This window comes from Aspergillus niger (assembly GCF_000002855.4).
Source record: "Aspergillus niger supercontig An14".
In the NCBI taxonomy this organism is placed as follows: Eukaryota; Fungi; Ascomycota; class Eurotiomycetes; order Eurotiales; family Aspergillaceae; genus Aspergillus; species Aspergillus niger.
In genome coordinates this window covers 1,019,777-1,042,854 of record NT_166529.1, presented here as the reverse complement: position 1 = coordinate 1,042,854, position 23,078 = coordinate 1,019,777, and the positions used below count along the sequence as shown (strand labels likewise).

At 49.0% G+C, this 23,078-nt stretch overlaps 11 protein-coding genes across 11 annotated transcripts; 6 read left to right on the top strand and 5 right to left on the bottom strand.

Annotated features, from left to right (window-relative positions):
* Positions 1-459: 459 nt before the first annotated feature.
* On the bottom strand, positions 460-2,131 carry An14g04280 (uncharacterized protein; the record flags this gene model as incomplete). Its single annotated transcript, XM_001401015.1, has 3 exons — positions 460-807; positions 864-2,002; positions 2,062-2,131. 3 exons carry the CDS (start codon positions 2,129-2,131, stop codon positions 460-462), a joined length of 1,557 nt encoding a protein of 518 aa, XP_001401052.1.
* Positions 2,132-2,568: 437 nt separating this feature from the next.
* An14g04270 (hypothetical protein) lies at positions 2,569-3,398 on the bottom strand (the record flags this gene model as incomplete). The annotated part of the gene is made up of 3 exons (XM_059744222.1): positions 2,569-2,778; positions 2,862-2,959; positions 3,350-3,398. 3 exons carry the CDS (start codon positions 3,396-3,398, stop codon positions 2,569-2,571), a joined length of 357 nt encoding a protein of 118 aa, XP_059605559.1.
* A 1,866-nt stretch (positions 3,399-5,264) lies between these two features.
* On the top strand, positions 5,265-6,011 carry An14g04260 (uncharacterized protein; the record flags this gene model as incomplete). The annotated part of the gene is made up of 1 exon (XM_001401013.1): positions 5,265-6,011. One exon carries the CDS (start codon positions 5,265-5,267, stop codon positions 6,009-6,011), a length of 747 nt encoding a protein of 248 aa, XP_001401050.1.
* Positions 6,012-6,744: 733 nt separating this feature from the next.
* An14g04250 (hypothetical protein) lies at positions 6,745-8,646 on the bottom strand (the record flags this gene model as incomplete). Its single annotated transcript, XM_059744221.1, has 5 exons — positions 6,745-6,858; positions 7,352-7,394; positions 7,497-7,669; positions 7,937-8,028; positions 8,214-8,646. 5 exons carry the CDS (start codon positions 8,644-8,646, stop codon positions 6,745-6,747), a joined length of 855 nt encoding a protein of 284 aa, XP_059605558.1.
* Positions 8,647-8,841: 195 nt separating this feature from the next.
* Positions 8,842-11,098, top strand: An14g04240 (uncharacterized protein; the record flags this gene model as incomplete). Its single annotated transcript, XM_001401011.3, has 4 exons — positions 8,842-9,241; positions 9,300-9,733; positions 9,788-10,554; positions 10,642-11,098. 4 exons carry the CDS (start codon positions 8,842-8,844, stop codon positions 11,096-11,098), a joined length of 2,058 nt encoding a protein of 685 aa, XP_001401048.3.
* Positions 11,099-11,479: 381 nt separating this feature from the next.
* An14g04230 (uncharacterized protein) lies at positions 11,480-12,927 on the bottom strand (the record flags this gene model as incomplete). The annotated part of the gene is made up of 5 exons (XM_059744220.1): positions 11,480-11,691; positions 11,811-12,134; positions 12,364-12,423; positions 12,676-12,740; positions 12,875-12,927. 5 exons carry the CDS (start codon positions 12,925-12,927, stop codon positions 11,480-11,482), a joined length of 714 nt encoding a protein of 237 aa, XP_059605557.1.
* Positions 12,928-13,100: 173 nt separating this feature from the next.
* Positions 13,101-13,491, top strand: An14g04220 (uncharacterized protein; the record flags this gene model as incomplete). The annotated part of the gene is made up of 2 exons (XM_059744219.1): positions 13,101-13,240; positions 13,386-13,491. 2 exons carry the CDS (start codon positions 13,101-13,103, stop codon positions 13,489-13,491), a joined length of 246 nt encoding a protein of 81 aa, XP_059605556.1.
* Positions 13,492-13,761: 270 nt separating this feature from the next.
* On the top strand, positions 13,762-14,661 carry An14g04210 (uncharacterized protein; the record flags this gene model as incomplete). The annotated part of the gene is made up of 1 exon (XM_001401008.1): positions 13,762-14,661. The coding sequence occupies one exon, from the start codon at positions 13,762-13,764 to the stop codon at positions 14,659-14,661; it is 900 nt and encodes a 299-aa protein (XP_001401045.1).
* Positions 14,662-16,127: 1,466 nt separating this feature from the next.
* rhgB (rhamnogalacturonase rhgB-Aspergillus niger) lies at positions 16,128-17,983 on the top strand (the record flags this gene model as incomplete). Its single annotated transcript, XM_001401007.3, has 4 exons — positions 16,128-16,763; positions 16,817-16,855; positions 16,911-17,112; positions 17,184-17,983. The coding sequence occupies 4 exons, from the start codon at positions 16,128-16,130 to the stop codon at positions 17,981-17,983; spliced, it is 1,677 nt and encodes a 558-aa protein (XP_001401044.1).
* Positions 17,984-18,789: 806 nt separating this feature from the next.
* Positions 18,790-21,325, top strand: An14g04190 (uncharacterized protein; the record flags this gene model as incomplete). Its single annotated transcript, XM_001401006.3, has 8 exons — positions 18,790-18,844; positions 18,914-19,038; positions 19,141-19,240; positions 19,296-19,408; positions 19,471-20,162; positions 20,215-20,550; positions 20,603-21,233; positions 21,299-21,325. The coding sequence occupies 8 exons, from the start codon at positions 18,790-18,792 to the stop codon at positions 21,323-21,325; spliced, it is 2,079 nt and encodes a 692-aa protein (XP_001401043.1).
* Positions 21,326-22,464: 1,139 nt separating this feature from the next.
* An14g04180 (uncharacterized protein) lies at positions 22,465-23,076 on the bottom strand (the record flags this gene model as incomplete). Its single annotated transcript, XM_001401005.3, has 2 exons — positions 22,465-22,547; positions 22,611-23,076. Coding segments are annotated over 2 exons (549 nt in total), but the record flags the coding sequence as incomplete, so codon positions are not given.
* Positions 23,077-23,078: the final 2 nt, after the last annotated feature.

Below are 23,078 nucleotides of genomic sequence, written 5' to 3'. Positions count from 1 at the left end.
TACTACTGATTATGAATTCTGGAGAGAGACTCGGTGCCCTGTTGTTTGATGCTTGTTCCTTACCCGGGGCGCTAGTCCTGATGGATGTCCTAGTATGTCCACCACTGACTGTCCTTGTGTGGTTTCTACATCAGGAGGTGGCTGGGTCTACCGTAGCTGGAAGTGAAATTTTCCAGATCATACCCAACTGGATTACAAACACAACTCTACCAGAACAATCAATTTATTGGACGAAGGAAGAGGGAAGTAAAACATGCATAGTATCACACAACATCAGTCCAGCCGGTGATAGAATCATCTCGAGATCCTAATGAACAAAACCCGCATCTATGAAGACCGATATATAAGCCCCCGCCATCTAACATCTAGATCTATGCTAATTCGCCCTAATTTAAACCATTCTGTCATACCCAAAGACGGGTGGTTGATTTCATTCATACAAGGACCGATCTAGCCCAGCTAGACCTTGTCCTGCTCATGGCGAACACGCTCGGTTTCCTCATCCACGTCCTCGATGTGAGAGGAGCCGCGCTTGTGCATGGTATGTTCCACCGCAGCACGGCGGTCGGCCTCATTGACAGCACCGAAGAGGATGTCCATATCCTCAAGACTGCGGCCCTTGGTTTCCTTGGCGAAGACAATGACGAAGACACACATGGCAACGCAGAAGATACCAAACATGAGGAATGTGCGCCAGCCGATGTTGTGGACGGCTTTGGGGGTGATTTCAGTGACGACGAAACTCCAGAGCCACTGGGATGTGGCTGCCAGACCGACACCGTATGAACGTAGCCGGGTCGGGAAGATCTGTCAGGCCTGTTAGAGGGTTTGTGCCAAGTGGATCCCAGGAACCGTTTTCTTACCTCGCTCACATACACCCAGGGGGTAGGGCCCCATGAAGCCGAATAGCCGATCACGTAGAGATAGATCATGACCACCATGGCGATAGAAGCCTGGGAGACGCCACTGGCGCTTGTGTCGGGCGGGTGCGTAGCCAATACAGCGCCAATGATGAACATCATGCTGGCCATCCAAATGGATCCGCCAACCAGACTGAGCTTACGGCCCCAACGGTCGATACCAACAAATAGGAAGATAGCCGTCGCGACAACCTTCACAGTTCCGTAGACGCCAGTAGCAAAAAGAGACGAGTTAGTCGCGCTAAGCCCGATAGTTTGGAAGATCTCAGGAGCGTAGTAACCGATCGAATTGGTACCCGTGAATTGTTGTGAAAGCATGAGAGTGAAGGCGAAACCGAAGCGTTTGAGGTTACTCGGCTGGATAAACTCTTTGTAAGTCAGCCCTTCGGTGGCTGCTACCTCTTCATCGATGGCTGCTCGGATCTCAGCAAACTCTTTCTGAATCTCCTCGCTATCAGGGGACTCGTTCCTGATGTATGCGAGTGACTGAAGAGCTTCTTCATGGCGTCCTTTGCCAGCCAGCCAACGAGGAGACTCCTTGAGGAAGAAAAGGCCGAGTAGCATAAGACCGCCAGGAATAAGCTGGACAGCGACTGGGACACGCCATTGCTTCGTGCTTGAGGGAATGTGCAGGGAGACACCATAGTCCAGCCAATAGGCAAAGGTGCTTCCAATGACCAGGAACTCCTGGAACATTCCAGCAACTCGGCCTCGAATGCTTGGGGGGCAGTTCTCGCTCACGAACACAGGCGTGATACTGGACATTCCACCAATTCCCAAGCCCGCTATGACACGGCCACCATAGATCTGTCCAATGTGATGCTTCGATGCAACTTGAACAGCTGCTCCAATGAGAAATATGACGGTGAAGATCATCAGGGCATAGCGTCGGCCAATGCGCTCGTTAAGGGGGGCAGCGAAGATGGCGCCGAAGAAGCAGCCCGCAGTCAGCAAGGATACGACATTGGATGAGATTTCGGAGCTCTTGGAGGACGCAAAACCAGAAGAGCCAGTAGGTATCCCAAAATCTTCCTTGAAGCTGGTCAGGGAAAGAACACTTCCCATAACACCCGTATCATAGCCTAATAGTCATCAGGCGTTAGTTCAAAGAGCGTATTCCGATTCCCGAGTGCATACATACCGAAAAGAAGTGACCCCGAGTAGGCCACTGCTGTGAGGAGGTAAACACGATAGTTCTTGAGGAGACTCATTGTGGAAGAATTGTCCAGAGACTGGTAGGCAATTGACAATTGATCCTAGCAGCACAGGGCATTCCCAGGGGAAGAAAGAGAATCAAAGGAGAAGCCGAGAGTCTCACTGCCCGGAGGTCATTCGAATATTTATCACAGTCGTCTCCATCTTACTAAACTGTGTAGGGGCAGATCCCGAAAGCAGGAGGGCATGCTAGAGAGAAACCAGCTGGGCCGAGCAGAAACCCGATAGGCCCTGGCGAGGGAACAACCCCAAACATCAGCGACCATGATACCCGCACACCCGCAGAGACAAACCCCATCTCTCCCCGCACATTAAGCTGGATCCAGCAATCCCGGGGGAATGGAGTGAGTTGGTGGCCCACGGTGGATACATCCGGAGAAATTGTGCGGAGATGCTAGGCGGGTTTTTCCGTCCACTGAGGAGCGTTGCTGCACTACGCTAGAGACCGACTCGACTGCGACTGGAAGATCCAGCAGTAGCTCTGCTTATTGGAGTAGCAGTAGTCTCTGATTATCATGCCATGACTGATGGCAAGAATCTGTTGTATGACGTGCGGACTTAATCTGATCCATGATGACGATGTTGCAGCATGCACAAGGATGTATCCATGTTGTTGAACGGGACGAAAGACGATGGAATGGAGCTGTAATATCCCGAACGACTGACGCAGATCCCTAGAGTCAAAACATCGAGCATCTTATCGCTGCTTCTTCATTGGTTTGAAACCCGATAAAGCGTGGAAATCTTGTAGTGACCAGCCGCGTAGATGAAGTGAGAGGGAGTCGGGATTGATGGGCTGAGTCTGGCGTTACTAGCGCATGTACCTTGGGACTCACCGCTGCAGTTTTTCCGGCATAGTGCCCCAGAAAGGTAAATTAAAGGGCAGTTACTAGTGCAACTGCAGCTAGCTGCTATAACTTGATGTGTGCATCAGTGCTCAACACCCTCTGTGAGTGGACGAATGGTGGTCTTCTTGAACGTACAAACTGCCTGCAAGAGGCTAATCATACGCGTGACCGCCTCTTTTCTGCGAGGAGGCGCTCACTTGTCAGTCTAGTTTAAGACCCAAACTCGTCGTGCTAAGCACAAGCGCGTCGAGTGGCGTTTCTTCAAATGTCAGATAGCAAGTCAAGCTTCGGGTTTGTGTATTCAAAGTCCGTAGTGCTCTATATCACAGTACAATAATACGTCCAGAAGCCCAGAGAACGTTTAACGTGCTCCCCATTCAGCAATGGGCATGAAACTGCCGAGCATGACCCTCATCGGGACACACTGGCTTGAGCGCACCTGACGGATCTAGGCCAATCTCACGCTACAGTTTGCTGACGCTTTTTCACCTGTCCACACACATTATAAAATTCTCTCTTATAAGAGAGAAGTCGCCTGTCTTGGTCTTGCTTCTTTCTCGGGAACATGCCGACGGAACTGCGATTTGCCGGTTAGCTATTTTTCCCGGACAACGGGCTGCTACATGTTATGCTGGAAATGACTTTATCTCGTCCGCTTGCCCGGCCATAACAAAAGCAACTGTGCTATAAGCACTGGTCCTGGGGGCTTCTATTGCGATAAGATGCATCACTTCTCTTGTGGTATCGAGGAACAGCGCGGGAGGATTCGATTGTATCTATCGAAATGTTCAAGGAGGTTGTCTTAGGAGTACAAGAAGGCAGAAAAATCAGAGAAGAAAGAGACGTGTTCAAAGCAGACCTCATGGAAAGGGATACAGCCGTTCCTGAAAGATATTCAATTGACGACTAAATCCTCTCATGAAAATTGAGCTTATCCTTCGGAAAAATTCTGGGCAGTACTCCTTCAGCTTCGACCATTAGACAAACACATATTTAGTGGAGTTCTAAGATCCGACTTCCAGTCCTTGTTATAGGCAGTGCTGAAATACGAAGTATCATCTGTTTTGATTATTCCTTGACTGTTTCTCTAGAGAAGAAAATAAAGAACAACTGTAGTAGTTGAGCTGTCGTCATAGCCAAATACACAATCCTTAATAGAGGTCCCCAAGAGGCGGATAAACTTTTTGAACACCATTCACACACACATAATAGCCCATCATCAGACCGAAAGAACAGAACCTCGTCAATATTATTGCGCGTAAGCTTAACACCAGAACTATTGGCACTCATCAATGCCAAACAGCCGAGCTTTGTGTCCTGTGGTAGGAAGAATCTTCGAATGATACATCTTTTTTATCATCAGGCTGTCAAGGTGTACGCTTATCTAGACATTAACCGAAATGTCACAACCCATAGAAGCCGAAGCTATATCCGTGAAGATTTTCTGATATCCCGAGTATGGCTCTGGATTTTACCGGGATCAAGAAGCATTCTACGCAGGCCCCGTAAATAGAAAACGCCATGATCTTGTTGGTTGTTTAGTGGTGAGAAAGCATCACCGTCTTCCTAATCTTCTTCGAGTAGTATTATATCTTACAAGATATTAGCCAAAAACTCTCTCAATCTCTCGCAGTACATATGTCACTTCAGAATGCGGTTCTGTATTCTTGTGTCTTTTTCGTAAGCTAATTTTATACTAGATGATCAGGAATACAATTCTTATAATAAGATAATGTAATAGATTGGGATCGGGTCAGCTAGCGATGTTGTAACCCCTCGGGATCATATCAAAGTCAGACTCTATACTATAAGTCGGGAGATCATCAACTATAATTCGCCACCGGTCTAATAGCTAAGTTAGACTATAATTTTTCACTTTAATTACTAATCCCCAAGGCTTGCATAGTAGAAACATAACATTTTATCTCGAATGACAAAATCTTTTGCACGAGCGAAGAGTTCATACAAATGGATACGCTAACCTAAAATAGGAAGTTGTTCGGGGTGGGGCAATGTAACAACCAATTATAACGGATCCTACCAAGATAATTTGCTACAAAGACTGCCTAATATAGTACTTCCAGCAATCGGCCCGCTGAAGAGGCAATTTATGTCAACCTACGAGTATAAAAGGCGCGATATCCTTGAAAATAGTCTGAACTCTGGGGTTTACTTTGCAATTTTCATCTCAAAATAATCCTTGATTCTATGAGTACATTTCATTGTTTTGCATAAATACCTTCTTCTCTGTTCAGACAATCCAGCGCCTTCATACTAAATAATGGGAGTTACGACATCCCCTCATGAGCTGCTTCAAGCCGCGCGGATAGCGCCAGAAATCTTCAAACTCCGGCCGGACTATCGCGCTCTTTTGATGGTTGTTGAGAATATTCCTCCGGGTGCTAGCGATGCTTCCAGCGAGGTTCTTCTACAAGAAGCCGAAACTTGTGTGCAAGAACTACTATCGAAACACTCCTCCATCACTGACTTTCCGCATATTGCGGCATGGAGAGATGCATATAAAGCATTTGGGGCCAAACCTCAAAAAACACGCAACAGCCTCGAATCCTTGACACGTCGTGCAGATGGTGGCTTGCCGCGGGTCAATAGATTGACAGACATCTACAACGCCATTTCAGTCAAACACCAAATTCCCCTGGGTGGCGAAGACCTCGATAAATATGATGGATCACCGTTCCTGATTCGTGCTACTGGCCAAGAACCATTCGAAACCTTTTCTGGTGGGGAACCTAAATCGGAGCTCGCTGCGCCTGGGGAACCTATTTGGTGTGACAACACTGGTATCACTTGTCGTCGCTGGAATTGGCGGCAGGGCCCACGGACCGCCTTGACTGATGAGACCAGCCGCGTTTTATTCATTCTGGATGCGCTGGACCCTCTTTCTGATGATTCTTTGGTCCAGGCTGCCGATGAGCTTGCATCGGCACTGAAAAGCCTTTCTCCAGAGGTTCAGACAACCTGCCGCATTATTCGATCAGCGGAGATGAACGATGATGTCAAGGCTTGATATGAGAATGGTACTGCATATTCGTGGGCGTTGAATGGCATGGAAGAACAATCCCAATTTATATCGAAAAGGCCATGCCTTCTGTCACGATGTTGGATGGTTCATGCGGATGAGAACCACATTTTATTCATTTGCAGATAGTCAAATAACCATCAGGTCTGACTTTTTACCCATTTCTCTGTTCTCCTCCCTTGGCCTTCCCACCAACCCTCTTTGTTTCTGCTGAATGCTACCAACATTTGATGTGGGGCCGTGACCCCTAACTCACCGGGGGTAGTACATCGCATATGCGATTTCATTAAAATATAGAACTTTGTATAGAATGGATTTCTAGTATAGATTAGCAAAAGTCTATATATTCTTATGAACTCTAGCTGTATGTAGACTAACTATACTTTATTTTTATGGTTCTATCTTATATCTAACAGTAGTCTGTTTTTAGATTAGTATAGTTATATACTATGATAGTTTACTATACCCTATCTAAGAAATAAGTAGATGTACATTCTTCTATATATCGACTGAATGAATAATAATATTTCAGATAGATATAGATAGATTTTATTATCTGTCTATCTGCTCAAACTTATAATTAGTTATCTTTATCTTTCAAATACAATCATTCTGAAATGAAGGGCATATGTAGCATATACAAAACTTAAAGCTTCATAAGCAAGGACAAAATATACATTTAACTAAGCTCAGAGGCCTTAATCGCAGATTCAGATTCAGCTTATGGCTGAGCCAAGCCGAGAAATCCCGAGCCCTTCAGGAAAGCTTTGCCACGTCTAATAGCAGATATATCTAGTAAGTTTTTCTCTAATTCACTGTGTTTAGGTTCATTGCCCTATGTTATTATCTAGACAATGAATAAGATAAGACATGGAATGTTGGACTTGGAGAGGACGACGGCTCATATGTGTTGGGTTCATGCTCCCATGTAGGTAAAAAGACCCTCAATTATTCGCTTTACTCGCGAAGTACTGCCGAACTGCGATATATATACACTAAGCATCTCTGTTAGACCTCATTTCTAACAATATGTAGACTATTCATAAAGTATTGTTTCTTGGACTAATAAGTTGTGGTAGACAGTATAAAGACTATATATATTTTGTGCACATTTTACTCGCATATAGATACTAAAGATCCAATAACAGTCTTAATCCAATCAAACAATCTAAGCAAACCACTTGCTAACCTACTTCTTCATCCAGTCAGGCCGTTGTCAGGATTCAGTCTGGTGCGCTTCCGGAGTGAATACTCCAGACCTAAACCACGTGGCTATCTGGTAATCAAGCTAAAATACTGAGCTTAAACTCAGAACGCGCATCACTTACAAGCTTTAAGGTGAATATGAGGTTTTCCGGACCGTTACACAGCCTGTTCATAAGACCACATGTAGAAAGAAGCAAAATCACCTGACCGTGCTGCGCGAAAGCCAAGATTACATAAGATTAAGGCACCAGATGACCCGCTACTTACAGCAGCCAATGAAACCACTCAAAAGATGGACCCCTGAACGCCGAGGCATGTGGAGAAACCATTGGCTGAAATGATCTGCCCGATAATTGGGCCCAGGGAGCAAACAACAAATCAAGCGCCCAGGCACAATTTGCAGGTCTGCCTTGCAACCACGATTCAGTGTCCCCCAAACTCTGTACATAGGTGCTAACTTATCTGATCATGAACAAGAAATGTGCCGGGACCGCTTGATCGGCACGACGGGGCTGGATGATGCCCTAGTGAAGAATGACCTTTGGGGCATGTGCTCTTTTGGGGCTCATGACTGGCTGTCACTCACCGTGATGTATCCATCATCCGGACAGGTTTATCGGCTGAATCTTGCGCTCCTATATCTTATTCCGATCTCATACACTAAACTTGATTATGCAGCACAAGTTCTTATTCTTCACTGCACCTACTGAATGTGGTCCTTCTTTTCCCCTCCCTTGCCCCGTGCCTTGGCCCAGTCCTCTGAAGGAGACATACCAACAAATGATTGGAATGTGTCCACCTGTGTAACTAGTATAGCCACTGTAACCGCAGGCGGACCTGATAATGTGGACTCGAGTGTGCTGGTCCCCGTGTGACAGGGCTTGGTAGAGAGATACCAATCAAGCTGCAGACCATGGATGTACATAACTGGGGCTATCCCATCCTTGCTTCCTGGCCCGTTGGCGGCTAGCGGTCAATACTCACCACCGGTGATCATGGCATGTGCTGGATCCCTATGCGCCCAGTGGGCTGAAGATTCACCACTAGAGGTGATCCATCCCTTCAACCGTCCAGTCACTGTTGTCGACAAACCAATCTGGATCCCCGCTGGACCTGGGATCTCACCCACTCGTTTTTGAACTGAACTAAATTGATAGCACTGGTAACCACAGGAGAGTTCCCATTGAGAGCCGCCACTTGCCGTACCTAGTACTGGTTCTTGGGATATATATTTTGTAAATCCTTTCGATATGGGTGGTTCGACGATTCGTTTCTCAGCTGCTTTCCGCTGTGCTAGATTAGCCATGGCGAGTTGGTACACCATGCTGATCTTGAGTCTACTTGAGCCAGCTGCCCGCGCTGCAAACTTGACTTCCCATGTGGATTTATTGTAAGTGCTATCTCGAGAATCGGTCATGATTCAGCACACCTGCTGAATGGTAAAATGTCGCAAGCCTAACCATGAGCAAGCTTGGGAACACAGAGTGGTGGCAATGACTTCCCTGGGGTTGCTCGTCCGTTTGGGGTGGTGAAGCTAGGACCCGATTTATATGTCTCCGGGACAGACTCTTATTCGGGATATTTGCCCAATGGCAATTTTTCGGGGTTCAGCATGATGCATGAGCAGGGCACGGGAGGAGCACCTAAGTATGGGACTGTCTCCCAACTCCCTTTAATTGGAAATATCAGCAATCCGCTGTCCAACATAACTATCGGCCGGTCAGGCGCAGATGAAGCATCAGTGGGCTACTATAAGGCGCAGACCGCTGAAGGAACGGTCGTGGAGCTGAGCGCATCTGCCCATGCAGGAATCTATCAGTACACTTTTCCGAACGGCTCGGATGGTAACGTCTTGATTGATGTTTCGCATGTCCTACCGTCGTACCGGGGAATGGGACTTAGCCAGGGATACAAAGGTGGTAACATCACCATCTTTCCGGACGGGCATTATGAAGGCCACGGCGTGTACGACAACGGCTGGAACCGTTCCCCCGATTGGTCCATCTACTTCTGTAAGCCCCTTGTCAACGTATACGCCATATCACAGCAGGTTTCGCTGACTTTACCCAGGTGGCCATTTCGATGCCGCGCCCGTCAGCAACAAAACCTATGTTGGAACTATTGCGGGTGGAAGCGTTGAGCAACATAGCGGCTTTGCGTCGTCTTCTTCAGGTTCAACACGAGTTGGGGGTCTCTTTACCTTCAAAAATGCTGTAGTTACGTCTCGCGTGGGAATCTCGTGGATCTCCACGGAAAAGGCCTGTCAGAATGTTGAAGATGAAATACCGGAAGACAAGGAATTTCAGTCGGTCGTGGACGATGCTCAGTCCGAGTGGGAGACGAAAGTCTTGTCGAAAGTCACCACAACCAACACGAACGAAACAACTCTCACGCTACTATATACGTCTCTCTACTTCATGCACCTGATCCCCACCAACCAAACAGGAGAGAACCCCCAATGGACATCCCAGGAACCTTACTATGAGGACATATTCACCTACTGGGTAAGTGATTGGATAACAAATATAATGACACTGTATCGCTTATTCGGTTCGCAGGATCTTTTTCGCTGCTCTACCGCTCTCATGCAGGTGTTGCAACCCGCCGCATATGAAGAACAGATCCGGTCGCTTATTGACATCTGGCGATTCGAGGGCTATATGCCCGATGCCCGGTCCTCTAATTACAACGGTCGTACACAGGGTGGCTCGAATGCGGACAATATTCTGGCTGATGCCTATGTCAAGGGCGTGCGCGGTGCGGTAAATTGGGAAGATGGCTATAAGGCCATGGTCAAAGACGCAGAAGTGACTCCTTCCAACGATCCAGTCGACCCTCAGGCTCCTGATTCCTCCACAAAAGAAGGAAGAGGTGCATTGCCAGACTGGCTCAGCTTGGGCTATATCACGCCCAGATTTAGCCGTGCTGTCACACGGGCAGTGGAATATTCATGCAATGACTTTGGATTGTATCAGGTAGCATCAGGGCTTGGGAAGACTGACGATGCGGAGAAGTACCTGAACCGTTCCAGAAACTGGAGAAACCATTGGAATGCCAATCAGACATCGCTGGGATTCTCCGGCTTTGTCGTCCCTCGGAATGAGTCTGGGTTCATCGAGACTGATCCACTGAATGACAGCGGCTATTGGGGAGACCCTTACTACGAAGCCAGCTCATGGGCCTACTCTTGGGCGAGCATTCATGATATGAAGACAATGATTGAAAAGATGGGCGGAAATCAGACCGTTCTCGACCGGCTGAACATCATGTTCACTGAAGGGGCCAGTGGTTCCAGCGGTATCATTTTCGATCCCACAAACGAACCGTAAGTCGTCCTTTACCGCCTGGCTTCATGCTTTTGCGGGCCTTGCTCTTGCAGAGGAAATCGGCTAATAAAACCCATTTGGTCCAGTATGTTCAACGTCCCTTATCTTTATCACTATATCGACCGGCAGGACTTGTCTGTTTTCCGATCGCGTGATATTGCGAAATCCTATTATGGTACTAGCGTGTCTGGCCTCCCCGGTAACAGCGATGCCGGAGCTATGCAGACTTGGATATTGTGGAATATGATCGGACTGTATCCGGTGACAGGGCAGTCGACCTTTTTGATCCACTCTCCTTGGTTTGACTCGCTTGTCATTGACCTCGGGGGTGGTAAGAAACTGAACGTCAGTTCGAGTGGCGGTGATGGAAACGGAGGCGGTAATATCTATGTGCAAAGTCTTCGCGTGAACGGAAAAGACTGGAAGAAGAACTGGTTGACATGGGACGACATCTTTGCCCAAGGAGGAACACTGGACTTCGAGCTGGGGGCGACCGCAAGTGACTGGTTCACAGGAGAGCTACCACCAAGTCCAGCTTCCTAGTGAAAAGTCGCGCATGCGCAGGTTTTCGCTTTAGCCTGTAAGTAATTCACTTAATGATAATGATGAACCTATCCGCGTTTACCCGGGAAGATTCCACCTTGGGCATGCTCTTACACCACTTCAGCTCAGGGGCCACCACTGTGCAACTGAGATGAGGATATTCGAGGCTCCATAATCAAAGGGGGAGGTGATGTATTGTCTGTGCATCCCCGTAAAACCTGAAACCGCTGGAGATGTAGATACTTCATAGGCCATTAGACGTCGGAACAGGCTTTTTCTGGCCCTCAGTCAGTAGCAAGAACAGTTACTCCATGGTGACGATCACGTTGATCGTTATTTCGATGACAGTATTCTCAAAGGTCGCGGGACAAGACGGAAGAGCTAGGAGCCATTTTTGCTCGTGAAAGTGGATTGGGAACAACTGAGGTGGTTGAGTAACATAAGGTTCTGCGAGTACCAGGGATCATGGCCAGAACTATTTGCGTCGCAGTTGAACTGAAGGCATACAGTCAACCTACCAAAAGGGGGAAGCTGGGACTTATTCCCCGGCAATACAGTATGCTTACAATAGTGGGCCCCACCGGGACGTTCTCCTTACGCCAACTTGCCACCAACGGGGAAGTATCCGGTGTATCGTCTAGTGTAATACCTGTGTATCTTCCTCATGGCCTTGCAAGTTGCGACATGCGAAACCAAACAACGATCGCCCTACCTCCACCAGATGGGCCGTCACTTCTCCTTAGACCTTGTTGATCACGGTACACAGTTGGAATTCCCGCTGTGTACCTGAGTGGCAAATTCTTCTTGTTTAGGAGTCTGCTGCCATCTGTGGAACGAGTTCCACGTGGTGGGCTGGCTAACCAGCCTTTCCAGGGACTATATGGAATCATCTCCCGGAAGAACCGTTCCATAGGAGCGCTCGGTTGACTTCCCCTCATTCCCCTGACTGGAATGTCGAAGATGAGGTTGGCTACTAAGATCCTCAACTCCAATGTTCTTGTTGCATGTTCGGTATTCAACGGACGAAGTTCACTCCCTGCGTTCAAAATCCAGTTTTATTCTACGGAGAAGTGCGCAATGCTTTCGCGTCGTCACCAGCCACTGTGTCCCTGACTCCATGCAGCCTTGCATCACCGCAGGATACGTATGAAGCCCACACGGCTTGTCTCCATCTCGCGTTTATCGGCAAGATTCACAAATGAAATGCGTTTCCAGACAACATTACAGCGGGAGGACAAACTCAAATTTCTATAGAATCGAGCCACTAGTAAAGTCAATCACCCTCATGATCTGTGGTGCAGATGCATATGCAGTTGCCGTACCAGCTGCATCCCCAAGATGCAATTGCCAGTATTTAAAATACTTCCACTGCAGTGATCATGTCCGGAAGAGCTGCGACTGCAGCTTCTGAGAGGTAAAAACCACAGATCTAGCGCGGTTAGCATACTACCAGGTAAGGCATACTATCCCGACCATGTGTTGTATGCGGGGCCCTCAAAAGACACTTTGAGGAATCATTGACGAATATATTTCAATGGCTGGAAATGGAAGTATTGTCGAACTTATGTGCGTCTCACTAGCGGTAATATCGCATATCCCCGGCGTCGAATTTGCGTTTGCGCTTGGCTGGCCACCGACTTGCCTGCATGCATGCATGCATGGAAATATGCATGGCCGTTATTACCTAAAGCAAGATAGACTGCAAATAGTCGTACCCTATGCGAAATGCAACTTCAAGCAGAGAAAAGCAATACGAGGGTTCATTCCTGAATCTACGCCCCCTTTATCACTCTTCCATGAGAGGTTTTGGATCGACAGGGACCCGACATGGTCTCAGACATGACGTGCTCACATTTCAACGTCGTTAGTAAGAGCGAGTACCAATAGTATGTGTACTATTACTGGATATGGAAGACTTAACAGCAATGCATAGGTACCCGTCATTGAACACTACTACGAAGTAGTAAGATGAGGCTGCAGATCCTCATGGCAGTGGCGATAAATGTCCCGGTGGCTTCATGCTCCTTCAACGCCAATCAGCGGATCAGGGTGGCTGCCGATTGGGCAAACAACGTTCACGGCTCGTGTGGCTCACTGCCTTGCCGGTGATATTCATTCGACGGGCATCGGGGAATGGCAACGGTAAGTCAGTCTACAGCATGGTGATTTCAATAGCGAAATCTTAACTGCCTAGCTGCAGGCCCACAAAGCAACAGTGGAGCCCACCTGATCAAACAGTCCTACTGTATACGCCTGATCGTCGCCATGCGGTTTGCATGGCCTGAAGGGACGATCGAACATCGACCAAGCTCGTAGCTGTCTCCACAACCCAGCAACGCTGCGCCCATCACGCATACGCCCTTGCTATCCTTACCAGTGCTATTACAACTTAGCACAGAGAGTTGACCCGCCAGCTAGTTGCAATACGTCCCAGCTGCTAAGGGTCTTAAAAGGATAGGAAATGGTGATGATCACTTGTGCGACGATGGGATATAAGAGCAGGCTTTCTTCGTCTCGAGAACACCTCTTTCTTCTCATCAGCAGCGCATCATTCGTTCCTTACCAAAGCCCACTACTGTCATTCTTTACCAAATCTCACAAGAACATACCAAAGTCTATTCTTTCTCTTCCATTCTCCTTTTTTTTAGATACCATCAAGCACAATGAAGGCCTCCTTTATCACTCTCTTTGCTGCTCTGGCCACCTCGGCCCTCGCCGCCCCTACCGGTGGTGTTCCTGGTGTCTCTGAGGTCACCAAGACTGTGAACATTGGTTCCGCCTCCAGCAACGTCATCTCCACCCCCAGTGCCAGTGCCAGTGCCGGCGCCACCGGCCACATTGTCCAGGATGTTGGCAACGGTGTCAACCAGGTCCTGACTGTTACTGGCGCCGACGCCAAGAAGCTCCTCATCCAACTGAGCCCCGATGTTGCCAACCTCCTGTCCGGCCTGGGTCTGCCTGGCCTTGGATCCTCCGTGGGTACCATCATTAAGACCGCTGCGTCCGTTGGCGACCTTGTCCAAGATGTCGGCAAGGTCGTTGACGGCCTTCTCACTGTTGTCGATAAGGACGGTCGCGCTCTTCTGATCCAGCTCGACCCTGTGGTCACTGGTCTTCTTAGCGGTCTTGGGCTCCCCGAACTTGGTGTCCCCGTCGGCTCCATTGTTGGCACCCTTGGCGAGAACCTTAAGCGTTCGGCCGATGGAAAGATCGTTCAGGACCTTGCTCCCAAGGTCAAGGATGTCCTCGAAGTCACCGGCTCCGACTCTAAGCGCCTGCTCGTCCAGCTCAGCCCCTCCGTCGCCTCCCTCCTCTCCAACCTTGACCTCCCCAGCGTTGGAACTCCCGTTGGACAGATCATCAAGACCGCCGGCAGCGTTGGCGACCTTCTCAAGGACATCTCTACTCCCGTTGAGCAGCTCCTGACCGTCGTCGGCCAGGACGGCTCTTACCTCCTCATTCAGCTGTCTTCCGACGTCTCCTCTCTTCTCTCTGGCCTTGGCCTCCCCTCCCTTGGCTCTACTGTCGGCAGCGTTGTCGCGACTCTTGGTCAGAACCTGTAAATGGTGAGTGCTCTCCGTTGTGTTGTTGCCTGATGGAGAAGCCGATGCTAATCATTCAACTTTCAGGTGCACAGTCACGGTGGTCTGCAGTGATGTCCTTCACATCAGGTTTGCATATACTCTTTTTCTGGGGAGTCAGCCTGGTTTGAATGCCGGCAATGAATAGCAACGAGAACCTCATTGTACATTACTACTCATTTTCGCCCTGTATTGTCGAACACATGTTGCCTATTATGCTGTTGCGGGGCGGGCAGACATGGCTATATATTTAATCATAGAACTTCATGAAACGATAAAAACAACCTCTATTCCCTGTGCTTGACCTGTTAGCGTTCTCAATAAACAATCGCAATAGCCACTGGGCCTGACTGAAGAGAGGAGGCCTCAGTTGTGACCGCACAATGTGGCCGGCGACACTCCGAAGAGGCAAGCAAGTCCGGTCGGCAAGCACGGAGGTCACTAGCGCCGAGTCCACCGCTCGGCAGGGGAACCTCATTTCCTTTCAATAACCACAAGGCTTCAACTGTATCTACCCTCCAGCATTGGGCCCGGCAATCACCCGGGCTGGCCTAACTTATCTCTTTAGAAATCCGAACAAAATCCATTTAGATCACAAACTATATTGCAATTTAGCATGCATGACAGACCCTTATTTAAGAGCTTATGCTCCGATTGAGAGTATCCGCCCAATCCCCTGATCAGTGCTACGGGCCATCGGCTTAGTCTTGACTTCGGGCGTTTCAGATTGAAATTCCCACCCCTGTTGGGGTAGGCGAGAGGGAATTCCCAGCAATCCCTATGGAAGCTCGAAATTTTCTGCTTGGCAACTGGTAAAAGATTCTTGCGCTTTGATTAAGCAATATTAACTGAGTCGTCAGCTATCAATTAGATTCATCAAAAGGACTCTTGCATCTTCCGCTTACTATACTCTCTCAAGGCCTGCCTGATGGTCTGATCAGGAGTGAACTGCCCAGTATATATGCCCCCTTGAGCCCTTCAATCTACTTGAGTCGATAGGCGGGGCTAATGCCCCATTCAAATTATCTAAGACAAACGCCCTAAGCATGGAGCAAGTCTCAACCGGGAGATAGCGCATCGATCCCGCTCTTTCGATGTTTTGGATTGCGCCGCTACTTCCTCATCCAGGCAAATTGTTTTGTGGGTTCCAGCAATAGTATCGATAGCTTCATCTAGTTCACTCTGGTCGTGTCAGAGGTTTCCGGTATGGCACCGGCAAAACGTTCTAGAAATAGAAATGATGACAGCGGGAAATAGACTACTGTCAGAGGAGCGCTTGAATAGCTTTTCCCTATAAAGAGAGCGCCTAGGAACCCCTGCCGTGGGCATGATTCGTTAGATATCTCAATGTTCATTCTTTAGGGGTGCTTAGACTCACTTCCTTTCACTCTTTTTTTATTTTGTAAACCCCCACATTCCTTTCTTTCCTTCAAGCTCGACGAAGCATCATGCTTCTCGACAAGCTCTCTGTTCTCTCTTTCCTGGGCCTGGCGCCCATCTTTGCTGCTGCGCAGCTCTCCGGTTCCGTGGGACCGCTGACATCCGCGTCCACCAAGGCAGCTACCAAGACTTGCAACGTTTTGGACTACGGTGCTAAGGCGGATAAGTCTACTGATCTGGGCGCGCCGTTGGCATCTGCCTTCGCTGACTGCAAGTCTGGCGGTCTCGTCTATGTCCCCTCTGGTGACTATGCTCTCTCCACTTGGGCGAGATTGAGCGGTGGTGAGGCATGGGCTCTGCAGATCGATGGAATCATCTACCGTACTGGCACGGACGGCGGCAACATGATCTATATCGAGCACTCTAGCGACTTCGAACTTTTCAGTAGCACCTCCGAAGGTGCCATGCAGGGTCTGGGCTACGAGTTCCATGCCGATGATAACTGGAGCGGCCCTCGTCTGCTGCGACTCTATGAAGTTACTGACTTCTCGGTCCACGATTTCATCCTGGTTGACTCTCCCTCTTTCCACTTCTCTCTCGACACTTGCACCAATGGCGAAATCTACAACATGGCAATCCGCGGCGGTAACCATGGTGGTCTGGATGGTATTGATGTCTGGAGTAACAACATCTGGGTCCACGATGTGAGTACCGAAGAGCATAACGTTTCCATACAGGTTATTAATTAGTCCGATAGGTCGAGGTGACGAACAAGGACGAGTGTGTCACAGTCAAGGTAAGACCCTGATGAGTGCCCGAGCAGGAAGCTTCAGGCTAACAATCAATAATAGAGCCCATCGAAGAACATCCTCATTGAGAGCATCTACTGCAACTGGAGTGGTGGCTGTGGTATGGGCTCGTTTGGCTCTGATACCAATGTTAGCGACATCACTTACCGCAACATCTACACCTGGAGCTCGAACAACATGATGTTGATCAAGAGCAACGGAGGTAGCGGCTTCGTCGAGAATGTCCTCCTCGAGAACTTCATTGGTGAGTGATATCTTATGCAAAATTATTGGTCTTGACGGGACTAACCGAGGACTCTTTCTGTTGGTAAACAGGACACGGCAACGCTTACTCTCTGGATATCGACAGCTACTGGGCCAGTATGAGCGCGGTGGACGGCGATGGTGTCCAGCTGAGCAACATCACCGTGAAGAACTGGAAGGGAACCGAAGCTTACGGTGCTGAGCGTGGTCCTGTCAAGGTGGTCTGTGCTGATGGTGCCCCTTGCTACGACATTACCATTGAGGACTTCGCCATGTGGACCGAGGAGGGTGATAGTCAGTGGTACTCTTGTGAGAGTGCTTATGGCAGCGGATACTGCCTTCAGGACAGCGATGACCACGTCTCTTACTCGGTCACCACTTCTACAGTCAGCTCCGCTCCCTCGGGCTACTCTGCGACCTCCATGGCCGCCGATCTGACCACTGACTTCGGCTCTACTGTCTCTATCCCCATCCCGACCATCCCTACCTCTTTCTACCCGGGTGCCACCCCCTACAGTGCTCTGATGGCCAACAGCGCTTCTACTGCCGCTGCTTCTTCCATTGCCAGCCATGCCACTGTCCATAGCAGCAGCGCTTCCGTTGCTGCTTCTGTGCCCAGCGCTGTCGCCCCTAGCGAGAGCATCCCCGCCGCCACTTCCGCCGTGGTATCCAGCGCTGCTGCCATTGCCCCCAGCCCCGCTGTGGGTGCCCAGGAGGGGTCTACCACCTCCGCTCCCAGCTTTGCTGCCCCCAGTGGTGCTGGAAACTCTCCCCAGGGTCCCACCGGAGCTTCTGGATTCGGCGAAAAGGGCCAGCAGGGTGAGCAGGGTGAACAGGGCGAACAGGGCGAGCAGGGTGTCTGCTACGTGTAAAGTCGAACCTGCTATAATTCGGAATATGCTGGTAGCTGTGAATTGTAGGGGGGGGATCTATAGTAGCTTGGTATGTAGCTCAAATCTCACCAGCTGCTGCGCAAGCTTTGTGTAACATAGTGACTTTTAATCTTCTCCACGAATAGTTATTGTTTTGAGCCTTATTGTAAACACATTGTCGCACTGCATTATGATGTGTCCCCTACCTACTGCGAAGCCCTTTCGATGAATACGACAAGTCCTCAGATCACTCGGGCCCCTAGTTGCTGCGCAGGGCGGGTACCTGTTTCCGTACCTGAAGTCAAAGCTCAGCTTCCTGCTGTCGCGTTATCACGACCGAATGAAATTCGGATACTCACACCATTCAAAACAAGATGTATGCAAAAATAAGCCGTATGACCCAGCATCTCACCTCGATTAATTGGACGTTATTCAAAGTTGAGAAATGCAAGCGACCGACTAGAAAAAAAGATAAGGGGAGAGGGGAGAGGGGCTGGGCAGACCAGGTCTAGAAGCAGGGGTTGCAGTGATGTCACGGCGGGAGGGTAGCAGCAGCAACCCAGCAAACCAACAGGGAAGAAAGAGGAGCTTTGGCCTCGACTTTCCCCCGCATGGCCTCAACCACCTCCTCCTACCTTTTCCCATCGGTTGGGATTCCCCACCTCGTCCTGTTTGTTCTTCTCATGAGTCCATCCTGTTTTGACGCTGTTGACTAGATTCCCTCACTTGTTTGTGTATTATCCATCCTATCCCTACGGTCCACCCTTTCCAGAGCTTAATCTCCTGCCACTGGCGATCCATTCTCCATGGCTTCTACCGAAACTCAAACTGCCCTTCAATCGGCGCCTCCAGATGGTACAGGTCAGTTGGTTTGGTTTGAGCGGTTTTGATTGTCATCGTTGTCTTACCTTCATCTAATTGTTTCCATAGGCGTTATCCAGCTTGATCCTTGGCTTGAGCCCTTCCGGGATGCTCTGAAGCAGAGATTCCAGTTCGTAGAGAGCTGGGTCAAGACGATTAATGAAACTGAGGGCGGGTTGGACAAGTTTAGCAGGGTAAGTGTCATATCGTTCTTCTACTATTGTTCGAAATGATTGACACCATCCAACTGGGTTACTTGGAATGGCCAGCACCAACTGACATGGCGTTTCCGATAGGGCTACGAGAGATACGGTATCAATGTCAACGCCAATGGGGACATCACTTACAGAGAATGGGCACCCAATGCTGTCGAGGCTGAGCTAGTTGGGGATTTTAGTACGTCTAGCTATGCGGAGGATATCAGCCGGTGAAACATTACTGAGACTGGCAGACAATTGGGATGTCACGGCCCACCCGATGACGAAGAATAGCTTCGGTGTCTGGGAGATCACATTGCCAGCAAAGGATGGGGTCCCGGTGATCCCTCATGACAGCAAAATCAAGGTGAGTGAGTTTAGAGTCAAATAGGCAGGGCTTATTGTTTTTAACATCGCTGCGCTTCGCAGATAACTATGGTCACTCCCGAAGGAGAACGAATCTACCGAATCCCTGCATGGATCAAGCGTGTCGTGCAAGACCTTACTGTGTCTCCGACATATGAGTCGGTTTTCTGGAACCCTCCAGCAACCGAGCGGTATCAATTCAAACATTCTCGCCCAAAGAGGCCCGAAAGCCTTCGTATCTATGAGGCCCACGTGGGTATTTCTTCTCCGGAAACGAGAGTCGCAACTTACAAAGAATTCACTGCAAATATGCTACCTCGCATCAAGTATCTGGGGTACAACGCAATCCAGCTTATGGCCATCATGGAGCATGCCTACTACGCCAGCTTCGGGTACCAGGTCAATAGCTTCTTCGCGGCCAGCAGTCGCTATGGTACGCCGGAAGACCTGAAAGAGCTAGTAGATACAGCACATAGCATGGGCTTGGTGGTGCTTCTTGACGTCGTCCACAGTCATGCGTCCAAAAATGTCCTGGACGGGCTGAACATGTTTGATGGCTCTGACCATCTCTACTTTCACTCCGGGGGAAAGGGTCAGCATGAACTCTGGGACAGTCGTCTGTTCAACTACGGAAGCCATGAAGTCCTGAGGTTCCTCCTGAGCAATCTCCGCTTCTGGATGGAAGAATATAAGTTTGACGGTTTCCGTTTCGATGGTGTTACAAGTATGCTTTATACCCATCACGGGATAGGAACGTACGTAATCAGGCTCCTGTATCTCTTCATTACAACACTAACTTCGCAATAGTGGTTTCTCTGGCGGATATCACGAGTACTTTGGTGGTTCGGTAGATGGCGAGGGTGTGATGTACCTGACCTTGGCCAACGAAATGCTCCACAGTCTATATCCCGACTGTATAACTGTGGCAGAAGATGTATCTGGAATGCCAGCACTGTGCTTGCCGCACGCCCTTGGAGGTGTTGGATTTGACTACCGACTTGCCATGGCAATTCCAGACATGTACATCAAGCTCTTGAAGGAGAAGTCGGACGATGAATGGGACATTGGCAACCTCTCTTTCACGTTGGTCAACCGACGTCACGGGGAAAAGACGATCGCCTACGCGGAGAGTCATGATCAGGCGTAAGTCCATCTATCCAAATTGTTTCATTTGACCACAGCTGAATCAGGACAGACTTGTTGGCGACAAAACCATCATGATGTGGCTTTGTGACAAGGAGATGTACACCCACATGTCCGTGTTGACAGAGTTCACCCCCATTATTGAAAGAGGCATGGCTCTACACAAGATGCTCCGCCTAGTTACACATGGACTCGGTGGTGAGGGTTATCTCAACTTCGAAGGTAACGAATTCGGTCATCCCGAATGGCTCGACTTCCCTCGTGCCGGTAATAACAACTCATTCTGGTACGCACGTCGCCAACTGAACCTAACGGAAGACCACCTCCTTCGCTACAAATTCCTGAACGACTTCGACCGCGCCATGCAATTAACCGAAGAGAAATACGGCTGGCTTCATTCCCCACAAGCATACATCAGCCTGAAGCACGAGGGTGACAAGGTCCTTGTCTTTGAACGTGCAGGCCTCCTCTGGATCTTTAACTTTCATCCCTCAAACAGCTTCACGGACTACAGAGTGGGCGTCGAGCAAGCCGGAACCTACAGAATCGTACTTGACACCGATGACAAGGAGTTTGGTGGTTTCGGTCGCAATCTCAAGGAGACGCGCTTCTTCACTACAGACCTGCCCTGGAATGGGCGCAGCAATTATCTACAGGTCTATCTTCCTACGCGAACAGCATTGGTAAGTGCGAATGAGTCCAATTCATCCAAGACATAGCATGCTAATATAGTTGTGTTCATCTATAGGTTCTTGCCTTGGAAGAGACCCTATAGGTCGATCGATCTCCGTGTATATCTCTCGATCTTCCTCATCGACTAAAGCCATTGGATTCAGACAATTGCAGCATTGACCCTGGGGGAGATGATTAGTGGATAAGCAAGCAGCACTGATCATTTTGTTATAAGTTAGTCCGTAGCGTCGGTTAATGTCACTCTGGATTTATTCCTTCGATACTATATCATGATATTGGAGTCTCATCGTCTCTCATATGAAAAGAGTACCAGTTAGCACACCTTATTACCGCACCGTAAGTTATCGGTGACACACGATCATAGTACTACCAGGCAGTAAGTACTAGTAAGTAAGCAGCCTGACAGTAAAATAAACCATACCCCAACCTATCATACTGCCACCTCTGCATACTAGTAGCACATACTACCAGTGCGATATACCTGCTGGTAGTAGTACTATGAATCCCCTCAAACCAGAGCATCAGTACTACTACTACTGACTAGTAATACTCAATACTATATATAATTGAGCTCTCGGTCCCATCCTCTTGTCTATTCATTTTCGTGATCATCTTCTCAGCTAAGAAGATCGATGCAGTCCCTCTACGTTCCCTCCACTTCTATATACAGATACCACGGAATACTACTGTTGACTCGATGAAAGTGAAACCAAATATCAATGTATATTGAATGTCGCTGAGATTGTTGTGAAGCAGTTGCAATACAGTGGTGGAAGATATACATGGGATATACTATGCAGAACAAGGCACGATAACGAGAACTTGATACGTGGCATAGAAGGGACGTATGGCTCGTTTGGAATCTTACAGATTACATGCTACAGGAATGTCTACGCAACAGATATCACGGTCCCCCGGTTCAACAAAGGAAATTTGAGTACAATTGTCCCAGCCCAGCGGGTATCAGGCTGACTGTGGTCATTTTAACTTACTTACATGAGCACGTAGTGTAACACAAGTCTAGAAGTTTCCATCCAGACTTTCAGAGAGGTGTACGTTAAGAGCGCTCTCATCCTTTTATATAGGGGGGACCTCGCCTTTCTTTCAACTCCCTTTTCTCAATTCGAGTACTGTACACGGATCGGTAGAAAACGGCACATGGAAGAAAGGAAGTCCATGTCTAACAAAAAAGGAAAAGGGCGCTTAAAAACAATATTACATTTAGGCCTTGTTCTCGAGCTCGGCCAAGATCTTCTCACCCTTGGCGCGGGCAGACTCGAAGTCACCAACCATGTAGAAAGCAGCTGTAGATAAACAAATTAGCATCCATGCCGATCACCAAACAGAAAGTGGAGAGATCAACTTACCCTCAGGAAGGTCGTCACCTTCACCGTTGATGATGGCCTTGAAACTGCGGATGGTGTCCTTCAGGTCGACCAGCTTACCCTCGATACCAGTGAAGACCTGGGCGACGGTGAAGGGCTGGGACAGGAAACGCTGGAGCTTACGAGCACGCTCGACGGTAAGCTTGTCAGCCTCAGACAGTTCGTCCATACCCAGAATGGCAATGATATCCTGGAGGGACTTGTACTCCTGGAGCATCTGCTGGACACGGGTGGCGGTGTTGTAGTGGTCTTCACCGACGATACGGGTGTCGAGCATACGGGACTTGGAGTCGAGAGGGTCGACGGCAGGGTAGATACCCAACTCGGAGATACCACGGGACAAGACAGTGGTGGCGTCCAAGTGAGCGAAGGTGGTGGCGGGGGCAGGGTCAGTCAAATCGTCAGCAGGGACGTAGACGGCCTGGACGGAGGTAATGGAACCCTTGGTGG